The 26,538-nt window shown below is 39.5% G+C and overlaps 3 protein-coding genes across 3 annotated transcripts; 2 read left to right on the top strand and 1 right to left on the bottom strand.

Moving 5' to 3' along the window:
• The first annotated feature begins 2,958 nt into the window (after positions 1-2,958).
• LOC129438846 (olfactory receptor 51I1-like) lies at positions 2,959-3,927 on the top strand. The gene has a single exon (XM_055197752.2). It carries the CDS (start codon positions 2,959-2,961, stop codon positions 3,925-3,927), a length of 969 nt encoding a protein of 322 aa, XP_055053727.2.
• A 3,696-nt stretch (positions 3,928-7,623) lies between these two features.
• Positions 7,624-9,520, top strand: LOC129438845 (olfactory receptor 6N1-like). The gene is made up of 2 exons (XM_073863353.1): positions 7,624-8,004; positions 8,963-9,520. The coding sequence occupies exons 1-2, from the start codon at positions 7,624-7,626 to the stop codon at positions 9,518-9,520; spliced, it is 939 nt and encodes a 312-aa protein (XP_073719454.1).
• A 14,104-nt stretch (positions 9,521-23,624) lies between these two features.
• On the bottom strand, positions 23,625-25,591 carry LOC129438215 (olfactory receptor 10A6-like). The gene is made up of 2 exons (XM_055196854.2): positions 25,549-25,591; positions 23,625-24,806 (listed from the first exon to the last, which is right to left on the bottom strand). Exon 2 carries the CDS (start codon positions 24,788-24,790, stop codon positions 23,819-23,821), a length of 972 nt encoding a protein of 323 aa, XP_055052829.2. The 5' UTR covers positions 24,791-24,806; positions 25,549-25,591; the 3' UTR covers positions 23,625-23,818.
• Positions 25,592-26,538: the final 947 nt, after the last annotated feature.

Here is a 26,538-nt window from a genome sequence, read left to right as displayed (position 1 = left end):
CAACACAGTTGAAAACAACATAAGTACTGAGCAAAGTTACAACTGACAAATAAATTAAAACATAGGTAAAAACAAGAAGAGAAATTTCACTGCTAATGTGAAATGCATTAACATCATTTCAAACCATACCGTAGGGCCATAGTTTCAGAGGGGGCATGAGGGGAGGTAACCCCTCCAATAATTCAAACTATGGATTACAACTTTCACCTCGACACAGGATCATTAACAAAAGTCCCTTGTGTCATGCAAATGTCAATGAGTTTGTTTAGTTACTTACAATTTTATACCAAACAACTAAGAATGAATGTTAAATGTTTATTATTTCTGTTGCTGTTATAGAGAATACTATATCTAAAGTCATATATTCAGGCTGAATACACAGTTGAGAAAAAAATCCCAGCTATTATTTCTTTAAATCCTTGTTAGATTGTGTTTCACTTTTTACATTCTCACTGATCTTCAAGCTCCACATATGGGGCCTATCTGTATGCTGCTTTTGCATAGTTTTAAATACATCATTTCCCTTATAACTGGCCTTTCAAGATATCTTAAGTCTCATTTGTATTTTTTTTCTTTTGTAAGTGTGATTATGATAGACTCCCCCTTGATCCATAAAACCTCCATAAAACCAAAGTCAGTGTTAAAGTTAATGTTTAATAACAATGCAATAACAACATGACTTATTATTAATATTCATATTAATTATTTTGCATATACCGGGTGATGATTCATAATTTATAAAGGGTTATTTATATAGGGTTAGGATTAAGTTTGTGTAATTCTACTACAACCAATGAAAATTATTAAGAAGATTGTTATTTTTCCCTTAATTGGTAATATTTGTTAAACATAAATCACTGTATGGAGCTATAGGTCTATTTAACATAAACTGAATTCTCAGCTAAGCTGAAGGTCAATGTGAAAATAATATTTCATTATCTCTCATAATATCTCAGGACAGTTTTACACAAGAGACATTATTATAATGGGCAACTGGGACTAATACTCCCCATTCAACTTTAATCTACTTGTGACTTTTGCGGTATATTGAGTGAGGTCCAACCCCAGCATTATTAATTATTGTGATTATTATCTTTGAACATTTTTTAAATAAACTGTATATGACATTTTGATTCATAAAAATGTTATTAATTTAGAATTGAATGCAGTACATGTCAAGCATGAAAATGTTAGATCAGATACAACTTTAATACAAATTTGCCTCATCTCTTTGGTGTTCAGGTGCCTTTATTTTTCAGCTATTTTAGAAAGACTAAGTATAGTATGTTGCATCATTGTATTGTTTAAATCCTCATGGGATGTGTAAGCAGATATAAATTGGAATACACTCAGTCTCTGTTACAGAGCACCTACCAGACATTGCACGTTGAGTAAAGATGAGCAATTTTATACCACCTTTTTACTTTAGGCTAAGTTTAATAATTTAAGATTTATATGTTGCATATGTTACATTTAATTTAACACTTAACATGCTAGTGTTTCAGCAACAAAATGAGACACATTTACGCTATACTATTGAAAATAAAGGTCTATTAAAGGTTCTTTGTATTATTGTATGGTTTCATAAAGAACCTTTAAAAGAACCTTGTTACACAAAATGATTCTTGTGGTACGAAAAGGTTAAAAAAGGTTATTTGAGGAACCAAAAATTGTTATTTTATAGCATTGCTGCAAAGAACCCTTTCTTTACATGTTGACACACTGAACAATAGCAGACACAATTTTAAAAGTGCAGAATAAAACAACTTTTTAAAGAACAAAAAAGATTTTATTATTATATGTCTCATTATATTTCCCCCACCTTGACCCTCTTGCTGTACAGATGTTATATGCCCCGCCTTCCTAACTGCGTCACAAGCCAACACCCGAGGTGACGCATCAGTCGCTGTTCATTCAATAAATCCAATCGCAATACCGAAGTAATCCAGATGCTTCTCTCATCGATGAAAACTTTTGAAAACTACGAGTGCCTGTTCATCTGGTGCATACATTTGCAATCCATTCGGAGTGGTGCATTCGTGTTTTACACACCGGGGCTGATGGTTTCATTACAGGACTCATAATGCATAAAAATAATCTTTACCTGGCCACGGTGAGGCGGCTTCGATGCTGAAAGCGATTCGTCTTCATACGGGTCATACAAACAACCAAGGACACGTTCAGAGTTTGGGTTTTTTTTTATCTGGTAAACAGACTTGAACACCACGCAGGAGACTTCATCCGACCGTATTTCGATTTATTATCCGGAAAACAGTCATTATTAGGACATTTACTTATCCTGAGGGCTAACTTATATAGTGCGCGAGATATAGGCATACACGAGCCGCTTTTCAAAGGTCGGAATTTGCAATGACTTTAAAGATCTTTGGTAGGAATTTATTTTGGTAATTTTATAGCACAGCGTTTTGGGGTTCATCTTACATTTACGCAACTGGCAGATACTTTTATCCAAAGCGACTTAGCGTATATTTCTGTGTCCTGTGAGAATCGAGCCAACGCACGTTTGCGTTTCTAACACAATATAATATACCAACTGAGCCAGGCATAAGCTACATGAACAATAAATTGTTATGGGTGCCACTATAGGCCAGACATTTAAAAAACATTTTTATTTTGTGATATGTGAAACAATAATAAAGTGATAAATAATGACAGTCACGTTTTGAATTTATTTGGTGGATTTTTTATGTCTGGAAGTTTTATTGGTATTAATGGTGTTGTTGTTGAAAGTGTTGAACACTTTGATGCTAATGTGGTGTTATAAAAATAAATAAAAAATTGTGGGGGCTTAAAGATTGCAATTATAAACAAACCAAAGATATAACTTTTAAATTAAATTGAGTAAAAATATAAAAATTTTTTAGCATGTCTTTAAATGATTGGTAATGTAGTTATTTTTTAATTCCAACTGAACATACTGTAATAATCAAAGCGATCATGGGAACCTTAAATATCAATGTTAATAGCTCTGTTGTTCGTCCTGAATATTTTTTCATCACTGGACTTACAGGTTTACCATACAGCCTCTATTATTATATTTTCTTATTTTGCATTTACATTATTGCTGTAATTGGGAACTCTGCAGTTCTTCTCATTTTAGCCTTTGACAGGAGTCTGCACAGCCCAAAGTACATTGCTGTTTTTAATTTGGCTTTGGCTGACTTTGGTCAAGCTAATGCCTTGATTCCCAGCACAATGAAGACTTTTCTTTTTGGGTCACAGTACATCGCTTACAGTGCTTGTTTGGCCAACATGTTTTTTGTTTATTTATTCAATACAATACAATGCGTCAGCCTCGTTGTTTTGGCATTTGATCGCTTTGTTGCTATTTGTATACCGCTGAGATACCATTCCATTGTAACTAACCGTGTCATGAGTTCAGTTTTCTTTGTGTTTTGGATGCTTAACACTTTTCTGGTCGGTTTACCAGTGTCTGCAATTACTAGACTTTCATTCTGCAATTCCACTGTAATACAAAGTTTTTTCTGTGACCATGGACCAATGTACAAAATGGCATGCAATGACCAGAGCATAAATTCATTTTTGGCTAAACTGATCACAGCTTCATACTTTGCAGCACCAATGATAATATTCCTTTCTTATCTTTGCATATTTTTTGCCTTGAGTAAAATTACATCTTGGGAGGAACGTATAAAGGCCCTGAAGACCTGCGTTTCTCACCTGCTTTTAGTAGGAGTTTCTTACATCCCCATAATCTTCATGTACATTACTGCAATTATGCTTTCCCTTTCTCCCAATGCAAGAATCATAAGCTCATCTCTTTCATATGCTGCTTCACCAATGTTAAATCCCATCATTTATGTTTTAAACACAGCTGAAGATAAAAACTTTATCCGAACAATGTTTAAAAAGAAGTCTACATCCATTGTCCATGGTTCTCTGTAGGGTTTTAAATGTATGTGCATAATTCTAATCTGTATCTGATTTGTTTAAAAACTATATACAGCAAAATGTTAATACATCTATTGAATAAAGAGAAACTTATCTTGGAAGTAAAATTCAAATAAATTGTTTTATACAGAAAAAAATTAATACCACATTAAAGCATATCTTAAGATATGTGCGCTATAGCAAATGGATGTGTAAAACATTTAACCTTAAACTTTTTATGACATGTGAATTGAATATTTTAGGTACCTTATAAGGATACACTTATCTTTTCATCTGGTATATAAAACTGTAAAGTTAAAGTCTGTGTGTGTTCACCCAAAAATGAAAATTCTGTTATCATTTACTCACCCTCATGTTGTTTTAAACCTGTATGACCTGTAATATAAGAAGATATTTTGATAAATGGTAACTACACAATTGGTTTGTGTTTACATAATATATGTGTGTGTGTGTGCTGTGTGTATATAGTATGTATATATAAATACACACACATTCATGTATATATTTAAGAAATATTTGCCTTTAAATACTGTATTTACATTTATATAATTTATGTTTATATAAATATACATTTTTAATTTTTTTATATATATAAATATAACCAATTTTTTCTTAAATATATACATGACTGTGTGTGTGTGTGTGTGTGTGTGTGTGTGTGTGTGTGTGTGTGTGTGTGTGTGTGTGTGTGTGTGTGTGTGTGTGTCTATATATAAATAATAATTAAACACAGTACACACACATATTTAATGTAAACACAAACTTTTATTTTTGATGCAATTAATTGTGATTAATCTTTTGACATTCCTATATTTTATTTTTAGGTGAACTATCCCTTTAACAATTTGCTGTTGAATGTCTTTGAATGATTTTTATTTCATTTGTTCCATTGGTTAAGTAGGATCTTTTTGGTGTAGGCAAATGTGTGTTTATTCCAATTAATCATGACCATTAAATGTAATTTGTGATGACCTCCACCACATCTTCAATGGTTTAAAGGTTGCTGTTTGTTGATGTTTTAGTGAGACCAGTAGGGGGAGTCATAACCAAATGTTTTCCAAGCAATAATTTCAAGGGAAAGCAACAAAGCACCAATTAGTAGTAGTTTTATTGGAGATATCCAGTAAAAAGCTAAATAGTTATAAGAGATTATTATGGCATTTTAACACAAAACTATTTGTATATACTATTAACTCACCCTGACGATATTTATGCATAAAAAGCATAAACATTCAGAGAAATCATGATCAGTTGGTAATATCTAAGATACTTTCCACCTCCATTCCACATTTATAATTGACTATTTTAAGGCCCTGTTTAAAATGTATCAAAATGTATTAAAACGTGATATTGGACCTGAAGTCTGGAGACTGTGTAAATTAATTCTCAATACAGATTAGATCTCTCAGGGTAAAATCCCACAAGCATTATTTGGCTATTAATTTAATACAAGTACACATACATTCCCTAATGCTGTAAGTCTTTTAAGGTCTGTGTAAAGTGCTATATTATGTGTTTTCAGTTTGTCACACAACAGAAAATTGTGACACTAACCACCCAGACAAATTTAAATGATTGAAAAAATGTCAATAAATAAGTTATCTTGGAAAAAATCTTGGAAAAACAGAGAGGATTCTTTGCTCTCAAACGGGGCGTGTCTGCTGGCGGCTCTGAAACCACGCACATTCACGGAAAATTGCCTTCTCTTAAATTTTAAATGCTGCCGCAATCTTAGGGGCAAGGCCTTGCTCGGTGGCTCCAGTGTGTCATCGAGCCATGATTTTAGTCCTGCACAAATAATCCTGAACACAGAAATATGGAAAAACTGTGTAACTCCACAATTCAGTAATACGCAGTTCACAGTTTTTGCAACATGTTTTAGCAATACATTTCTAACATTTATAATGTGTTTAGAAACGATTCTCTGAATTTACTTTACACTGACTTTAATTAACCCCTTCCTTTTTGAAGCATAGAGAAGCAACGGTAGCCGCCACAGAACAAACACGCCATCGTTTAGGGCAAACACGTCAAACGCACATGTTTAAGGCTACTGTAGAAAAATGACGGCAACTTCCTTGTAAGGGGACCAGTGGTGTATGTAGATAAAACAGCTCATTCTAAAGTAATACATTTCTGCGAAGAGATCCTTCTAAAAGTTACAGTGGACCTTTAATAACAGACCTCTGCTCAGTTTAATGACTACAGGTGATGGTCATATAATCAGAATATCATGAAAAAGTTTATTTATTTCACTAATTCCATTTAAAAAGTGAAACTTGTATATTATATTCATTCATTACACAGAGACTGATATATTTCAAATGTGTATTTCTCTTAATTTTGATGATTATAACTGGCAACTAAGGTAAATCTCAAATTTAGTATCTGAATATTGTGAAAAGTTTCAATATTGAAGACACCTGGTGCCACACTGTAATCAGCTTATTAACTCAAAACACTTGCAAAGGCCTTTAAATGGTCTCTCAGTCTAGTTCTGTAGGCTATACAATCATGGGGAAGACTGCTGACTTGACAGTTGTCCAAAAGACGACCATTGACACCTTGCACGAGGAGGGCAAGACACAAAAGGTCATTGTAAAAAAGGTTGGATGTTCACAGAGCTCTGTGTCCAAGCACATTAACAGAGGGGCGAAGGGAAGTAAAAGATGTGGTAGAAAAAAGTGTACAAGCAATATGGATAACTGCACCCTGGAGAGGATTGCGAAACAAAACCCATTCAAAAATGTGGCGGAGATTCACAAAGAATGGACTGCAGCTGGACCAAGAATCACAATGCACAGACGTATGCAAGACATGGGTTTCAGCTGTTGCATTCCTTGTGTGAAGCATCAGAAGCACCTCGCCTGGGCTAAAAACAGAAAGGACTGGACTGCTGCTAGTCCAAAGTTATGTTCTCTGATGAAAGTAAATTTTCCACTATCAAAGCAACCTGGACCCTCATAACACTTGAGCAGTACCACAGACTGATCGACTCCATGCTGCATTAATTCAGGCCTCAACTAAGTATTGAGTGCTGTACATGTTCATACTTTTCATGTTCATACTTTACAGTTGGCCAAGATTTCTAAAAATCCTTTCTTTCTATTGGTCTTAAGTAATATTCTAATTTTCTGAGGTACTGAATTTGGGATTTCCCTTAGTTGTCAGTTATAATTTAAAAATTCAAAGAAATAAACATTTAAAATATATCAGTCTGTGTGTAATAAATGAATATAATATACAAGTTTCACTTTTTTGCATGGAATTAGTGAAAAAATCTACTTTTTGATGATATTTTTGATGATATTCTAACCACTTCAGTATTCTCTGTTGACAGCCCACATAATGAAGAGTTTGAACTTTTGACAGTGTGTAGACACAAACACATCAGGTTATGATTATAGCAAACAACTGACAATCAAATATTGTTCTTGTTACTATGGTGCTACAAGAATATTATAAGAGAGGTGCTGATGACCCACGCAAAAGGGATAATACCACATGAGATGGGTTTTTGAAGTGAATGAACAAGAAGCCTTTTGCTTTCCTAAACAAGGCTTTCAGGACGTTATTGAAGTTCATACAAGGAAATTAACAATTATTTATTTGAGCTTTCGTTTTATTTCTTGGTTGTTTAGTTTGTTATAATTGCTCTTGTATTATTATACAGATTTGATCCAGGGAGCCATGACATCTCAAAATGTTTCAACAAAAATCATTTCTGAATTTGTGATTTTGGGATTCGACACTGTTCAGGGCAAACTAGTCACTGGAGTTGTTTTGCTTTTGATATATATTTTTGCAATGTTTGCTAACACTGCCAACATATGTTTCATTGCCATGGATAAACGTTTGCACCAGCCTATGTATATCTTTATATGCAACCTAGCTTTAGTGGATATGCTATACAGCAGTAGTGCCTGTCCAAGTATGATAGGTATCCTTCTAGCTGGTTATAAAACGATTTTCTTTATCCCCTGTATACTTCAGATGTGTGCTTTCCATTTAGGTGGTGTTATGGAGATGTTTGCAATTGCTGTCATGGGGCTGGATCGTTTAATCGCCATGGTAACGCTTTAGATTACAGCCCGGAAAGTACTGGGTAAGTACAGCGAATTTACAGCGTATGTTTCTGTAATTATAGTTTACTTATGAAGTACGTACGTGTAATTATAAGGGAACAATTTATAATATTTGGAGAATAAAGGGGTAACAACCAGGAAAAATACAAATAATATATGCAGTAAAGTACTGCGTAAGTACAGCGAATTTACAGCATACATTTCTGTAATTATAGTGTACTTATAAAGTACATTCGTGTCATTGTAAAGGAACAATTTAGAATATTTTGGGAACAAAGGGGTAACAAGTGCCACTTTAATTTACAGCCCGCAGATGTTGTATTTACTCGTTAACTATGTGAAACAAGGGGGTAACAAGTGCCACTTTAATTTACAGCCCGCCGATGCTGTACTTACTCTGTAACTACGTGAAACAAGGGGGTAAAAAATTTTGCCTTGCCTATTTTTAATTTAGCTTGATGACCCAACAAATTCCTGTACTCTTTTTCTTTCTTAAGGTAAGTAACCTTTATTAAAAATTCTAAATAAATTGTATCGTACTAATAAATAGCATAAACACATTAATTGAATTTCAAGTTTTGTTGTTTAGTAATCTCCATCATCATGCATCATGAAATGATAAAATATGTACCCCATTAGTCCGAAGTTATGAATTACATACTGTATAAATAATTTGTAATTTCCCACGTTTTTAGCATATGAGTCATACATACCATGTAATATTAAAATAGTTAGCCCTTAATTATAAAATACTTACTGCATATATTATTTGTATTTTTCCTAGTTGTTACCCCTTTATTCCCCAAATATTATAAATTGTTCCCTTATAATTACACGTACGTACTTCGCAAGTATACTATAATTACAGAAACATACGCTGTAAATTCGCTGTACTTACGCAGTACTTTCCGGGCTGTAATCTAAAGCGTTACCATCGCCATAAGCAATCCTTTACGTTATTTGCCATTTTAAATAGAACTCGGACTGTTCTGATCACCGTCTCGCTGTGGCTGGTGGCCGGATCTGTTCTTGTATTTCGCCTGGCTACTGTTCTTCGTCTGCCCTTCTGTTCCTCAACCATCCAGTACATTTTCTGCGAGTATGCAGCTCTCATCAGGGCCACTTGTGTGGATCCAAATCCGTATTTTAACATGATATCAACCCTTACATTTGTGCTGCTGTTCGGCACATTTTCTTTCATCTGCTTGTCTTATATAAGGATAATAGTAGCTGTCATGAAAATGACCTTGAAGGGCGATAAGAAGAAAATGTTTAATACGTGCTTAAGTCATTTGATAGTAATCATTTGCTTTTATGTTCCAATGTTTGTACGGATAGTCTTGACACGACTTGGTGTGGTTTTAACAACAGACGAACGCAATGGACTATTGGTAGGGGCCATCCTTGGCCCTTCTTTAGTAAATCCTTTCATATATTGTTTTAGAACTAAAGAGATCAGAAACAAAATATTCAGATTTTTTTCAAATGTTGCATCTGAATAGAAAGTCTTGATTGAAGTAACAGATTCATGTGTTCAATGGATTGTTTGCCAAGAACAACTTCTTCTCAATAGCTGTAACATTATTGAAATATTTAATATTATATTGAGTACTGTATATGCAAAAGTTACACTTACATATTTATATAACTGTTTGACATTAAATAAATGCAATATTTATAGCTGCATCTAACTTCACCTGCTAATACTTTCTATCCCAAACAACTTTGCAGCTGTATACATTACTATTTATTTAACATTTCTACATTAACTTGCCATTTACAATCTGATAAATAATTATTTTTTATATTCTGTTTACTTTCACATTTACAACCTGGCAACTATACTTTAGGCCTATACACTGCTTAACGTTACACTGTTTATATTTATAAGTCTACTTGCACATTTGCCCCCTTGCAATAACATTAAACATTATTCTGTTATACAATAAACGGTTAATACTCTGCACTTGTTTAAACTGTAGTATAGTATTTTTATATGGCTTATCTTCCTGTAAATATGTGAACATTTACTCAAATTATATAGCCTAATGTACCGATGGAGGCTGACACACTTTTTATTTTGTTGTGCTTGCAATGACAATAAAGCTCTTCTTCTCCAAAGAAAACCATATATTCATAGCACATTATCACCTAAAAATGTATTGCTTTGTTCATTAAAATGTTCTCATTTAGCGCATAATGGTAAGTTCACACTATAGGAAAGGTTCCTCTAAAGTTTCATCCTTAATGGAACAGTAATCAATATGGTCACAATGTCATTTTAAATAAGACAACAATTAACACATATCCCTCAATATAGGTGATAAACATGAACGTGTTTTTTTTTATATTTCTGTAAAAAATATAAATCTTATGATGTTAAGGACTCAACCTCACCATACAATAAATGAACATTATCATCAATGTAAACAGCAACTATATAAAAATGTTAGAAAAATAATAAACTCTTTAGTAATAATAGGCAGTGAGTCAATTTGAATTGAACTCTGAGTCTTACAGCCAGCAGGTTATGATTAAAAAATGTTAGCTTTAAGTAACTTTAAAATAAATGATGTTTTATTAACGTAGTTCGGGAGGAGCACGTCAAATAAACCACTTAAGTACTTCCAGCTGTCTATAATCAGTAATCAACAGATACTCTAGTACCACCAGATGTCCTCAATCAGTAATCATCATATCTACCCAATCAGGACAAAGGCAAGCCATATATAAGTCACAGTTTGACTCTGCAAAGATCCTCTGCAGTCTTCAGAAGCTCTAGACCAGTGTTTCCCAACCCTGGTCCTCGGGCACCCCCTCCCAGAAAGTTTTAGATGTCTCCTTATTTTACACACCTGATTTAACTCATCAGCTTGTTAGGGACACATGTTTACCATTTTAGAAGGAGGCTGATGAGTCGAATCAGGTGTTTTAAATAAGGAGACATCCAAAACTTTCCGGGAGGGGGTGCCCGAGGACCAGGATTGGGAAACACTGCTCTAGACCATGGATCTCCAAACTTTTTGTTAGCAGGGGCTACCACAATGGATAATATAATCTGGAGGGCAACTTTTTGATATAGTCTCCTCAAAAATGTTTTTTTACTTGTTAATATGTTTTAGTATTGTTTAAAATGTTAACATGCATAAACCAATCCAAGCTAATATAGAAAATATGTAATAAATAAATATTACAATTGTCTATTAATAGAATATGCTTAGACCCTTGCTCTAGAGTAGATGTTACAGTCTCCAGCTAGGCCAGATCATGCTATGGATCATCAGCAACAGCCATCGGCAACGCATGGCAACCTCGCAGCGTGAGCATGGCTCCGCTAGCGGCTCAGACCCAGGATCCTTCTCATTCTAATCATGTTCCGACTGGAAACTGTAGAGCAAGGCTGCCTTCGCTACCGGCACAGGGCCGGACACCCTATTTGCTTCCTCAGCTTCCTTCTTCCATTATTCGCCATTCCAAAGCGTGAGCATGTCTCCGCTAGTGGAACAGGCTTCTCCTTCTAATCCTGTCCTCCAGCCGTGGCCTGACCGAAAACTGCAGCGTGAGGCTTCTCCTTCTAATCCTGTCCTCTGGCTGTGGCCCAACCGAACACTGTATCGTGAGGCTGCCTCCGCTACCAGTACAGGCCCGAATGCCATATATTCTTCCCTTCCTCAGCTTCCTTCCATTATTCGCCATTCCTAAGCGTGAGCATGTCTCCGCTAGTGGAACAGGTTTCTCCTTCTAATCCTGTCCTCTGGCTGTGGACTGACCGAACACTGTAGCGTGAGGCTGCCTCCGCTACCGGTACAGGCCCGAATGCCATATATTCTTCTCTTCCTCAGCTCCCTTCTTCTATTCTCCTGCCCCCCAAGCGAGAGCCTACCTCTGCTTGGTGGAATTTGTATAAAATGTGTAGTACGTTTTCACCAGCAGGTGGTGCCATATCTAGGCTTTTCTAGTGCTTAGAAACAGTGAATCATTGTTGAAGCAATTAGATTCGAAGCTTCGCTTTACCATCAGTATTCATTGCCCGGCCTCGAGCACAGTTTAAACCCGGCTACGTTGAAAGCCTCCCGTCCCAAAATACTATTTGTGACGACTAATGATGTCTGTTTAGTTTGTGAACGAATCATTATCTTGAACTGGTTCTTTACGGCAAACAAGTTAAAACCGTTCCCCAATTCGGACTGAATCATTTTAAACATTTGTGTCTCCAAACAGCAACGATCCAGACGTTACTCACTTTCAGACCTGCTCAACAGCCACCCCGACTTGAAATAAGACAATATTCCCGTGCATAATCTGTATTCACCATACATCTTGGGCATGCATGTAACGAATAGTAAATGTTCAACATCAGTACGCTTCCATGCTGATACCATTTTGCATAAACTGAGGAGATGACTGACGGGCAAAATGTACGTTTATTTAACATTAACATAAAATGTATAAAAAATCGCACAATATCAGCCAGTGGTCTGTTATATTAAACAGGGTTTTCATTAAAACATGTAACAAGGTGTTAACCCTAATGGCACAGGTACACCTCGCATATAAAGCAGCTCATTCTTAAACCTTTGTAAGATGTTTTACACACCAGATGTGTTCCAGATCTCCAGATCTTTAACAGACATCTTGCAAACGTACCTATCTGGGAAACGTCATACGTACACGCATTCAACTTACTGTCGTATAAAGATTATATTTTAGTTACTTAAACACAGCTTTTGATAAACGCTATCCAAGATTTTCTCTTCACTATTATAACATTGATCAAGTTGTAACCCTGATCAAAAACATCAGTCGTGGTGCTCGGCTGGCAAAGTAGGTATCACCTGTGCATTTAAAAGTGATGCTCAGTCATCTGGATTTATGGGATAGAGAATTTTTACTTGCCTGCAAAGATACCAGAGATTTTCTTTTTTTTTATATGCTTCTAGAAGCATTTGATGCGTTCTCCTTAACAACTTTGCAATTCCTACGTCGTTCACCTTTTAGATGATTTATTAAACATCTCGATCCCAGACTGCATTGGCTTGATGCTTAACCTGCAGCCCCAACTTCACCCATCCATGATTTACAGCAGAACCGGACATGATAGCTTTTAAAAACAATATACAATTATCAACCTTGCGTGTGTGTATATATTGAGGTCGCGCACTTGCTCGTCCATGCATGCTTTGAATCTGTCATTCAGCGCCTGGAAGATTGTTTTCAAGTTTCATCTATCTTAATAACTTTTTAACACCAATCAAGTTCCAAACTTTATCTCTTAATAACCCCTTTTAACATTAAGCAAGTCCTGCATTTTATTTTCAAAACAAAAAATTACGCAGTGGAGTCGCCGGTGTTGGATGTATGCTGCTGGTGTTTTTAAGAGTGCCACCAGACCTAGTAGTGGTGCCCGTGTGTGCGCTGGCGGAGTGGATTTGACGCTGGTGATTTTGCTGTGTTCAGATTCAAACAATTTTGAGATCGTTACGAATACAAATACAAACTCCGCTGCTCACCCCTAGTCCACATGCACTGACCATAAAACATAATACAATATACCATCCAATACAAACTATACAAGTACACAAAACATTTATAATTTATAAATATCATTATTATCATTATTATTAACCAACATCAATTCAAAAGTCTGATCGACGTAGGTACGAGGATTTCTTAAAGCAACTAAATTTACACACAGCCAGCTATATTGTATACTCAATAAATTTCCTGCTGCAACAATTATGTTTTCCCTGCTCCCGCAGAAGTTTAGTTTTTCAACCGCCGCAGTGATGTTTCCTATGCTCTAACGGAGGGTCAGTTTTTTCCACTGCTGCGGTAGTGATGCTTGCTCTAACAAAAAAAAAAAAAAAACGCACCAAACTTTTATCAGCAAACCATCTCTAACCCGTTCGATTGTCGGAGGGGCTTAGCCATACGATCGCAGGGAGTATTGAACTCTCTTAGGATGGTGCTAGAGCCCTCCCAATTGGTAATAACTTAACGTATTCAAGTCTACATCAACAGGGGCTTACCCGTCCAATCCCAGCAAGTATTGAACTCCCGTCAGACGGCGCAAAAGCCCTCCCAATCTAAAATAACCAAACATTCACCTCGTTGTCAGCAAGGAATTACCATCTAATCGCAGCATGTATCGAACTCCCGTCGGACGCCGCAAATCCCTCCAAATCTAAAATAACCAAATGTTCATCTCATCGACAGCGGGGGCTTACCCATCCGATCACAGTGAGTACTGAAGTCCCGTCAAATGCCATAAAAGTCCTCCAAATCTAAAATAACCAAACATCCATCTTGTCATCAGCGAGGGCTTACCCGTCCGATCGCAGTGAGTATTGAACTCCCGTCGGACGCCGCAAAGCCCTCCAAATCTAAAATAACCAAATGTATCAAAAATAACAAAGGACACCAAGGCACTCTTCTTAATTATAAAACCGCTTTAATAAAGATGCTAGTTCATAATGGAACTTAAAAATACCACCAACATGTTTCGGCCTACATCCAGGCCTTCAAATGTACCAAATGTACACCTTATAGTCAGCAGGGGCTTAACCGCCTGATCACATTGAGTACTGAAGTCCTGCCAGACGCCGCAAAAGTCCACCAAATCGAAAATAACCAAACATCCAACTCGTCATCAGCGATGGCCTACCCGTCCGATCGCAGTGAGTATTGAACTCCCGTCGGACGCCGCAAAGCCCTCCAAATCTAAAATAACCAAATGTATCAAAAATAACAAAGGACACCAAGGCACTCTTCTTAATTATAAAACCGCTTTAATAAAGGTGCTAGTTCATAATGGAACCTAAAAATACCACCAACATGTTTCGGCCTACATCTAGGCCTTCAAATGTACTAAATGTACACCTTATAGTCAGCAGGGGCTTAACCACCTGATCACATTGAGTTCTGAAGTCCTGCCAGACGCCGCAAAGTCCACCAAATCAAAAATAATCAAACATCCACCTCGTCATCAGCGATGGCTTACCCGTCCGATCGCAGCGAGTATTGAACTCCCGTCGGACGGGTTCCGATCGCAGCGAGTATTGAACTCCCGTCGGATGCCGCAAAGCCCTCCCAAATAAATTGTCCACCTCATCGCCAATGGAGGGCTTACCCATCCGATCGCAGTTAGTATTGAACTCCCGTCGGATGGGTTCCGATCACAGTGAGTATTGAACTCCCGTCGGATGCTGCAAAGCCTTTCTAATACAAATCGTCCACGTCATCGACAAACGGGTTCTCACCCGTCCGATCGCAGCGAGTATTGAACTCCCGTCGGACGGGTTCTGATCGCAGCGAGTATTAAACTCCCGTCAGATGCCGCAAAGCCCTCCTGATATAAATTGCCTACCTTATCATCAGTGAGGGCTTACTCGTCCGATCGCAGCGAGTATTGAACTACCGTCGGACGGGTTCCGATCACAGTGAGTATTGAACTCCCGTTGGATGCTGCAAGACCCTCCCAATATAATTCATTCACCCCATCATCAGTGAGGGCTTACTCGTCCTATCGCAGTGAGTATTGAACTCCCGTCGGACGAGTTCTGATCGCAGCGAGTATTGAACTCCCGTCGGATGCCGCAAAGCCCTCCTGATATAAATTGCCTACCTTATCATCAGTGAGGGCTTACTCGTCCGATCGCAGCGAGTATTGAACTACCGTCGGACGGGTTCCGATCACAGTGAGTATTGAACTCCCGTCGGATGCTGCAAGACCCTCCCAATATAATTCATTCACCCCATCATCAGTGAGGGCTTACTCGTCCGATCGCAGCGAGTATTGAACTCCCGTCGGATGGCTCTGATTTCAGCGAGTATTGAACTTCCGTCGGAGGCCGCAAAAAGCCCTCCAAATATAAACATAATTTTCAACCGAGGCTTTCCTGTACAATCACAGTGAGTATTGAACTTCCGTCAGACGGTTCCAATCGCAGCGAGTATTGAACTCCCATCGGATGCATAGCAAACACAGCCAACATCAGCCTCATCATTTCTATTTTTGGGGGGTACAGTTCCCGGCTGCTGTACGAATAATTTAATTTTGCTTTTTGTGGGGATACTCTGCGTTCGGGCCCATTTCCGAGCTCAGAGCCCTCTCCCTGGACAGCACGCCAAATACGTTTACTAATTTAATCTAACCAACTTATTTGTAAGTGTGAACTCGTGAAATGATGTTTTATTAACGTAGTTCGGGAGGAGCACGTCAAATAAACCACTTAAGTACTTCCAGCTGTCTATAATCAGTAATCAACAAATACTCTAGTAACACCAGCTGTCCTCAATCAGTAATCATCATATCTACCCAATCAGGACAAAGGCAAGACATATATAAGTCACAGTTTGACTCTGCAAAGATCCTCTGCAGTCTTCAGAATCCCTCCACCACCCCATCACCTCTCACTCACCAGGTTAATTCCTAAACTGGGGGGGGGGTACTCTACGTTCGGGCCCAGTTCCGAGCTCAGAGCCCTCTCCCCGGACAGCACGCCAAATACGTTTACTAATTTAATCTAACCAACTTATTTGTAAGTGTGAACTCGTGAATTTCTGATAAGGAAAGGCCCACATGCTAAGGAAAATTGTGGCCCCATTTATAAAAAAAATGTCACGGTAGGAAATCCACTGTTTCCTCCGTGTCATGTGTGTGTGTGTTTGTTTGTTCACTCACCTCTGCCATGTGCTCGTTTGATTAAGTGTTGTCACCTGTGTATGATTGCCTCGCTCCAGCTGATCCTCATTACCCATCAGCTACATATACTCACTCAGTTCTCTTCCTGTTGTCAGATCCTCATTTCATGTTCCAGCCATTCCACTTGGATTATCGTCTCTCGTCGTCGTGTTTGGATCTGTGTTCGTGTTGTCGTCTCCGTGTGAGTGTTTGGTTCGTTCCTGGTTTCATCCATTGGCCATCATCACACTCTTCACTGACTTCACGCCTCAACACTCTTCACGCCACCGTAGACCTTCGACCACCATTGCCAACATCCTGGACTCAGTCACTTGCTCTATGTGTTTCCCTGCATTTACCATCATTTATAATAAATCTGTTTTGATCGCCTGCGCTTGCTTCCTCCACTTTATTGTGTCGTTACAGAAGGATCTGACCATCATGGAAGCAGCAGGCGATCGCTCCCCATCTCATCTGGAGGAGTTTTTACAACGTGCCGTGGGTCGAATGGATCGTCAGGACAAGGCGATAGATGAGATGGGTCGAGCTTTCCAAGCAATGGTGACGAAGGTTTCCGAGCTCGCTCTCCAGGCCCAACAACTTCATCCACCGCCACCCACTGCGCCCCCCACGCCACCCACACCGCCGATCGCCACCGGGGGTTTTCCCCAGTCCGAGCCACGCCTTCCCATTCCAGAGAAATATGCGGGTGAGCCAAAGTTTTGTCGATCATTTCTCTCTCATTGTTCTATTCAATTCAATTCAATTTTATTTATATAGCGCTTTTCACAATACTCAACTGTTTCAAAGCAGCTTTACATTAATAAAAGAATTAAAAGCACAGAAAAACGACAGATAGCATAACATAATATACAATAGCATAAGCAGTCAAATTTGCTGCGGCTATGACGCGACATTATGAGCGAGCATATTACTAATGTAACGTCGAGAAGAAGAAGCTAAGTTAAGCCCAAGCAGGCTCTGCACTTCGCCTTGCAGCCCCGCACGTTCATCACCGAAGAAATGAAGGTGGCGTTCGTACTCGCTCTACTCACAGGGAAGGCTGCCCTCTGGGGGACGGCGGTGTGGGAGAACCAAGACCGCTGCTGTGCTTCGTTCCACACCCTTTCGGAGGAGATGAAACGGGTCTTCGACCGCTCCGTCGCCGGGTGGGAGGCGGCCAGACTTCTAGCGGACCTACGGCAGGAGGATAGGTCCGTATCAGACTACTCAATCGAGTTCCGCACCCTGGCGGCGGAGTGTAAGTGGAACGAAGAGGCGCAGTGGGATCATTTCCTGCATGGGTTGGCTGACCGCATCCAACAGGAGATTCGCGCTGTTGAACTCCCCTCTTCACTCAATGGATTAATCGACCTCACTATCAGGATAGACAACCGACTCGACCAAGCAGCCAGACGGAAGGGGGGGACCACCTGCACATCCAGTTCAGAGGATCAGCACCGACGGTCAGAGGTTGCGGTCAGCCCACCTGGAGATCCGGAACCCATGCAGGTGGGGCGAGCTCGGCTCTCCCGGGAGGAGAGGATCAGGCGGAGATCCCTTGGACTGTGTTTATACTGTGGCAGCCCAGAACATCACATCCAGCGCTGCCCAGTAAAAGTATCAAGCCCGATAGTAAATCTGAGGCTACTATCGGGTGGGATCTCTGCCAGGAAGACCTCATCTACATCAACACTCCTTCCGGTGAGACTACGGTGGTCCACCCACACACTGGATCAGCACGCTTTGGTGGATTCTGGGGCCGAGGGTAGTTTCATGGACATCAAATTTGCACGCAAGATCAAGATTCCTCTCACCTCCCTCAAACACCCCATTGCACCTTTTGCACTTGACGGACACAAGTTACCTGTCATCACTCAGACCACCATCCCTGTTTCACTCATCACATCTGGCAATCATAGGGAGAAGATTTCATTCCTCATCACAGACTCACCTCAGACTCCCATTGTTCTCGGTCACACTTGGCTCCATAAACACAACCCCAGGATCGATTGGCGTCTCGGATCTGTGGTTAGCTGGAGCGAGGAGTGTCATTTGTCTTGTATTTTGTCTGCTGGTGTTAATGTTTCTGAGTCTGTGTTTCAGGGGGAAGCAGTGGATTTGACTAACGTGCCCGGGGAGTACCACGACCTGAAGGAGGTGTTCAGTAAGTCCCGGGCTGATTCTCTTCCTCCTCATCGTCCCTATGACTGTGCGATAGAGTTATTGCCAGGTACCTCTCCGCCTAAGGGCAAGTTATATTCCTTGTCTATTCCAGAGACGGCGGCCATGGAGAAATATATATCCAGTTCTCTAGCAACGGGGTTCATTCAGCCTTCCTCTTCTCCAGCGGGGGCGGGGTTATTTTTTGTGGGAAAGAAGGACGGATCCTTGCGACCTTGTATTGACTACCGAGGGTTGAACAACATAACGGTAAAGAATACTTATCCTTTGCCGCTTATGTCTTCAGCCTTTGAGAGGTTGCAGTGAGCGTCCTTTTTCACTATATTGGACTTACGTATCGCTTATCTTTTGGTCCGTATTAGGGTGGGGGACGAATGAAAGACAGCTTTTAACACCCCTCGTGGCCATTTTGAGTACTGCGTGATGCCTTTCGGTCTATCCAACTCACCGGCAGTCTTCCAAGCACTCGTTAATGACGTGTTGCGAGACATGGTCGATCAGTTCATATATGTCTACCTGGATGACATATTGATTTTTTCTTCGTCTCTCCAAGAACATGTGCAACATGTACGACGAGTGCTTCTGCGGTTGCTAGAGAATGGATTGTTTGTCAAGGCGGAGAAATGCGTTTTTCATGCACAGTCTGTTTCTTTTCTAGGACACATCATTTCGACTGAGGGTGTTCGCATGGATCCTGAGAAGGTTAAGGCTGTGGTAGATTGGCCATCCCCAGAGTCTCGCAAGGCCCTGCAGAGATTTCTGGGGTTCGCCAATTTTTATCGGCGTTTTATTCGCAATTTCAGCCAACTAGCCGCACCTCTGACCGCTTTGATCTCTCCTAGTTTGACGTTCAGGTGGTCAGACGCAGCTGAGGCTGCGTTTGCCAAACTGAAAAGCTGCTTTGTTTCAGCTCCTATTCTCGTCACCCCTGATCGCTCACGTCAATTCATAGTGGAGGTCGACGCGTCAGAGGTGGGTGTAGGAGCAGTGTTATCCCAGCGCGCATCCTCAGTCGGAATGGTGAATCCTTGGGTGTATTATTCTCTTCTTTTATCTCCTGCGGAATTTAATTATGACATTGGCAATCGGTAGTTGTTGGCCGTCAAATTGGCACTGGAAGAATGGCGTCACTGGCTTGAGGGGTCGGGTGTACCTTTCATTGTATGGACGGACCATAAGAATCTCGAATACATTCGAACTGCCAAAAGACTTAACTCCAGGCAGGCTCGGTGGGCATTGTTTTTCGGTCGTTTCGATTTTACACTTTCTTACCGGCCGGGTTCCAAAAACATCAAACCCGATGCTTTATCCCGTCTTTTTGAGCGTTCCGATCGTACTGCTACTCCCGAGCCCATTTTACCGGAGACCATCATTATCTCCGCGCTCAGATGGGAGGTCGAATCGAAGGTATTGACTGCCTTAGAAAGGGGTAACGCCCCCGGCTCGTTGCCCACCGAACCGTTTATTTGTGCTGGAGGGGTTACGGTCAGACGTTCTCCAGTGGGGTCATTGTTCCAGTGTTGCTTGTCACCCAGGGGTTAGTAGAACTAGATTTCTAGTCAAGCAACGATTTTGGTGGCCTGGTATGGCTCGTGATGTCCACGACTTCGTCTTGGCTTGCTCGGTTTGTGCTGTTGGTAAGACTTCCAATCGACCTCCAGATGGGTTACTCTTACCGCTGTCTGTCCCTTCGAGACCCTGGTCCCACATCTCGCTAGATTTCATTACCGCCCTCCCACCCTCTAAGGGTAATACGGTGATTTTAACCGTAGTGGACCGGTTCTCGAAGGCGGCTCATTACATCCCCTTGCCCAAATTGCCATCAGCCAAGGAAACAGCGGTAATTGTCATTGACCACGTCTTCCGTATACATGGCCTTCCGACAGACGTGGTTTCTGACAGGGGTCCCCAATTTGTGTCCAAATTTTGGCGAGAGTTTTGTAAATTGTTAGGGGCGACTGTTAGTCTTTCATCCGGGTTCCATCCCCAGAGCAATGGTCAAACCGAGCGAGCCAATCAGGATGTCGAAAGGGTTTTGCGGTGTTTGGCTTCCAACAATCCTTCGTCCTGGTGTCAACAACTCTCAATTGTGGAGTACGCACACAATTCTCTGCCGGTGTCATCTACGGGCATGTCTCTATTTAAGTGTAGTTTAGGGTACCAACCACCTAATTTTGTCAGTACTGAATCCGAGGTGTCGGTCCCCTCCGCAAACGCACTAGTCCAGAGGTGTCACCGCACCTGGACCAGAGCTCGCAGAGCTCTGCTCCAGGCAAGGTCGCGCACCAAGGCTAAGGCCGATCGCCACCGGTCGAAGCCTCCCCGATACGTCGTCGGTCAAAGAGTGTGGCTTTCAACCCAGAACATTCCGATGCGTTCCGTTTCGAATAAGCTTGCTCCCAAATTTATTGGCCCGTTTTCTGTTACCAAAATCATTAATCCGGTAACAGTGCGTCTTAGCCTTCCACCGGCGTACAGGAGGGTTCATCCCGTGTTTCATGTGTCCAAAATTAAACCGGTGATTTTTTCCCGTCTTAATCCGCCTGCCCCGGTTCCCCCCCCGCCTCGTATCGTTAATGGGGAGACCACATATTTGGTTAATCGTATTCTGGACTCCAGACGGAGGGGACGCGGGTTTCAGTACTTGGTGGATTGGGAAGGTTACGGTCCGGAGGAGAGAAGGTGGGTTCCTGCTCGGGACATACTGGATCACCGCCTTATTGATGATTACAATCTACAGGTAAAGCAGGCTGGGAACGCCAAGGGGCGTTCCTAGGGGAGGGGGTACTGTCACGGTAGGAAATCCACTGTTTCCTCCGTGTCATGTGTGTGTGTGTTTGTTTGTTCACTCACCTCTGCCATGTGCTCGTTTGATTAAGTGTTGTCACCTGTGTATGATTGCCTCGCTCCAGCTGATCCTCATTACCCATCAGCTACATATACTCACTCAGTTCTCTTCCTGTTGTCAGATCCTCATTTCATGTTCCAGCCATTCCACTTGGATTATCGTCTCTCGTCGTCGTGTTTGGATCTGTGTTCGTGTTGTCGTCTCCGTGTGAGTGTTTGGTTCGTTCCTGGTTTCATCCATTGGCCATCATCACACTCTTCACTGACTTCACGCCTCAACACTCTTCACGCCACCGTAGACCTTCGACCACCATTGCCAACATCCTGGACTCACTTGCTCTATGTGTTTCCCTGCATTTACCATCATTTATAATAAATCTGTTTTGATCGCCTGCGCTTGCTTCCTCCACTTTATTGTGTCGTTACAAAAAACCTTTTAACCTTGTTAACATTCCTGAATTTTGTGGGTTTTTTTGATATTCTGAATAGCATATTGTCCTGAAAATGTAGCACCCTCCTTTATTTTGGGAAGTCTGTAAGCAAACATAATTACATGTTTAATAGAAAAATGCAGAACAAATCATTCACATGTAACTGTACATTGTGAGGGCAACTAGGAGTTTATAATCTGCAAATCTTCAGCTGCAGTGCAGACAAATCACATTCTGTCTTTTCCTGACATCTAGTGGACAAATAGGAGTTTGCAACTTTATTATTTTAAACTATAATGATTCAACAATCCAATATCCATATACAGTACAGTGCAAAAGTCTTAGGCCACCATGCTACCATTAGATTTGTTATTTTTGCGATTGTATAGTGATCGTATATTATTATTTTTCAGTCTCTTTATACAACCAGAAAATACAGGAAATGTGTTTGTGGTATTAAATATAAAATGCTGGTATTAACAGTATAAAAGTATAAACTAAAGTGTCAAGTATTTAGGGTAAACTCCCCTTCCACTTGAGCAATAGCAGGCAGCTGCAGGATCTCTTAAACCTAAATAAAATTAAATCCTAAATTCTAATCCTAATCAAATGACTTCAGGACTTCAGTCTCCTCAAAAAAGCTGAAGATGTGTTTCGTGCCAAGAGAGGTCACATTAAATACTGACTGATGCATAAAGAAGACATTTAGTTACGAAAATTGTTTTGTTAATTTTGTGCACATATTTCCTGTATTTTCTGTTTGTATCTTAAAAAAGAGTGAAAAATAAATATAGATGGACATGAAACTTTGCTAAAACAACAAAGCTGGTGATGGTGGCTTAAGACTTTTGCACAGTACTTTATATTTTAATGTTTTGTGTTTTATGCTGGTTGTTGTGTATCCTCCAGTATTCATATGACAAGTCTGTGATTTTTAGCTATTTAGTATATTCAATATTATTTAAAACCTGAGCTGTCTATAAAAAGACAATGTATTTCTTTACTAAATTAATTAGGGTGATTTCCCAGACAGGGATTAGCTTAAGCCAGGACCTTAGTTTAATTAGGAAATATAACTAGTTTTAACAAACATGCTTGGTGTATTTTAAGATATGTTAGTGCAAGTTCTTTTCAGTTTGGACAGCTCTTAGTTTATTTTAGTCTAGGACTAGTCTTATCTCTGTCCGGGAAACCACCCTAATAAGTTTATTTAAATTATTTTGCTGAAGTATTACAGATGGTTTTACAGGTGGTCAGCAGCAACATGTTAATTCTGAAATATCTAATCTTACTATATAATTTGAGATGGATGTACAGTGGGCTTTACAATGACAACTGAAATTAAATGATAAAGCATTAACTGTTTTAATCCATAATAATTGTGAATTACAAAATGAAAAATATTGATATGCAAGTAAAATTTACAGTGTCATGTATTGTAATTCATTTGACAATAGACAATACATTGATGTACGAATACAGTGTGATATTTAAATTTGAACCAAATTATCAAAATGATATCTTAGAGAAAACCAGAACATTTTCTGTAACACAATTTACAAGCAAATTCTGCTTAACATGCATCCAAATGTGAAGTTTTGTAAGTATAATTAAAGTACCTTATTAAAAAAAAAAGATTTTGGTTAACCATTTACCTAATTTTGAATCTCTTGTGCCACCTTTGGCTTTCTCAAAAACTTCATTATTTTGTCTCTCAGTTCATCAGTCTTTAAGCTGTATATGATGGGATTCAACATTGGAGGAAGAGTTACAGACACGGTCAGCGCAGCTGTGAAAATATCAACATACTGAACCAACCGCAGGTTCCCTAGTACATATGCAAGGATAACTGGCATGTAATAGATCAGGACCAGCAGCAGGTGGTTGAGACAGGTATGAAAGGCCTTCCAGCGCTGTGCTATGGATGCAATGCGCAGCACTGCCACCACCACTATCACATAGGTGGCAATAATAAACGTCAAAGGTCCCAGTAAAGTTGTCAGTGTTTTAGCTGTAGCCAGTCTCCTGTTGTAAGAGTTGTCCGCACAGGCCAGTACATATACTGGACCGTGCTCGCAACAGCAGCTTTTAACCTCTCTGGACCTGCAGTAAGGCAACATGGCAGCCAGAGTTACTGGGAAAATATCTAGAAGAAAAACCAGAAACCAAATCCCTGCTATTATGAGCATCATCCTCGGATTGGTGTTAATGGTGGGGTAACGCAGGGGCCAGCAGATGGCGATCAGGCGGTCGTAAGCCAAAAGAGCAAGAGAGAAAGACTCCATGTCACCAAAGAAATGCATGAAAAACATTTGAGAAAAGCATGTTCCAAATGAAAGTCGGTTCTGGTTAAACACAAACACAGGCACCATTTGAGGAATAATAACACTGTTCATTGAAATGTCGACAACGGCTAGATTACACACAGCGAGATATTTGGGGTTGTGTAAACTGGAATTCATTAGGACCACAGCCAGCAAAACAAGATTACCCATCAAGGTGATGATGTAGATGATAGACAAGGCCAAAATGAGGTAGTTTTTATTGGCCAAAGTGCGAAAGCCAACAAGATAAAATCCATCATCAATAAGATTCGTCCCATTGCTGAAGGCAACTGAAAAATTCATCTGTGCTCCTGTAAATCTGAGGAAAAATAAAGATTGAAATAAGTTTACGGGTTTAATAAATAATGACCTGGTTTTAGAGACAAGGCTTAGCTGAAGCCACTAGGCCTTAGTTAAATATAGATGTTAAGCATTTTTTTATAAACATGCATAGACAAGGACGAATCTTGAGACAAATTAATGTCATCCTACAAATTGTAAGATCTGTCAGTACAAGTTTTTTTTCTGTTGAGACAGCTCAAACATGTGCCTTAATCTAGGACAAACCTTAAGCCTTGTCTGTGAAAACAGGGGAATAGGTTTAAAGAGATAAAAGTAAAAACATTAATCACATTTTAACAAAATTTCTTCCAAATTATGCTAAAACAACATTATATTACTAAAAAATGACATAAACTCAACAACATATTGATTACATTTGTGACCCTGTCTGTGAAATCCCGGCTAAAGTCTCATAAGTTTACATCAAAGTTTGATTTCAATCATTGATTCAATCTGTTGCGTGATCTTTTTTCAGTCACTATTAAAGATATCAAGGTTATATTTTTACAGAATGTTCTTTTCATCATTTAAAATGATTTTATATAAAAACAACAAATCACAAACATGACTTTAGCTGGATTTTCACAAACCTTGGTAACATTTTCCTGCCATCATAAACAGATTTGTCAGCAATATACATCAATACAATAGACAACACAGTTGAAAACAACATGAGTACTGAGCAAAGTTACAACTGACAAATAAAAACAAATCCTTACCAAACTGTCTCGCAACCTTACTGTTGAAATCCCGCTGTGCTCCAGCAAGAAATTGAGATTTATGAAGGATTGTATTTATAAAGCTGATGAAGAGTTAATTGGGTTTTATTAACTATTGTTGTTCAAACTTAGAAATAATTAGATGTCTATGTCTTGCTAATGACCAAAACATTTCTCATGAGTATTCAATTAGTAAAGTTATTATGTCTAAACACAGCCTTTCTTCAGCTAGTTTATTTAGGTATGAAGTAGTTTTTACATTTTTAATGAGAAAATTGGGCCCACAGGGGAAAAAACGAACAAAATATTTTGTTCTTGGTAACAGAGACAAAATGTCGTCACCCTCCAATCAAATTTCACAACTCATTTGGGTGTATTTGTTTGTCTTTTACCGCTACAAACCCATTAGCCTACTCCTTGCTGATGCGAAATGCATTAACTTGATTTCAAACCGTAAGGCCGTAGTTTCAGAGGGGGCATGAGAGGAGATAACCCCTCCAATAATCCAAACTAACAATTACAACTTTCACTTTAATATTTATTTAGGGCTCTATCTTACATATGCGCCTATAAACGGGACGACAACGCGGGTTTGCTTATCACATACATGAATGTGCAGCAGCACAAGGATTGAATATAAAAGACGTTAGAAGGCACAAAAGGGCTGCTTCACCTGTAGCCTGGTAAGTAAATAAATGCTTTGCTTTAAACAAATGCATCCGTTTAATTTTTTTTTAATGCTACCTCACGGATTTTTTGCATAAAATGACTCTGTACCAGTGGATACGGTGAGATGAGAAACAATTTTAAGTAATGCTTAAAAAACTCATGCCGCTGTCCGAGTGCTGAAATGTGCAGAGAGCTGTTTGTAAATTCTTTATCTTCTGTTTGTTACAAATAAAGTATTTTTAGAGTACAAACCTTTTCTTACATACTTGTAAATTATTTTTTGATGGTATTGGATAGCCATACATTTAAAGCAATTAAAAG

Source organism: Misgurnus anguillicaudatus, chromosome 24, assembly GCF_027580225.2.
Source record: "Misgurnus anguillicaudatus chromosome 24, ASM2758022v2, whole genome shotgun sequence".
Taxonomy (NCBI): Eukaryota; Metazoa; Chordata; class Actinopteri; order Cypriniformes; family Cobitidae; genus Misgurnus; species Misgurnus anguillicaudatus.
This window is presented reverse-complemented; position numbering and strand designations above follow the sequence as displayed.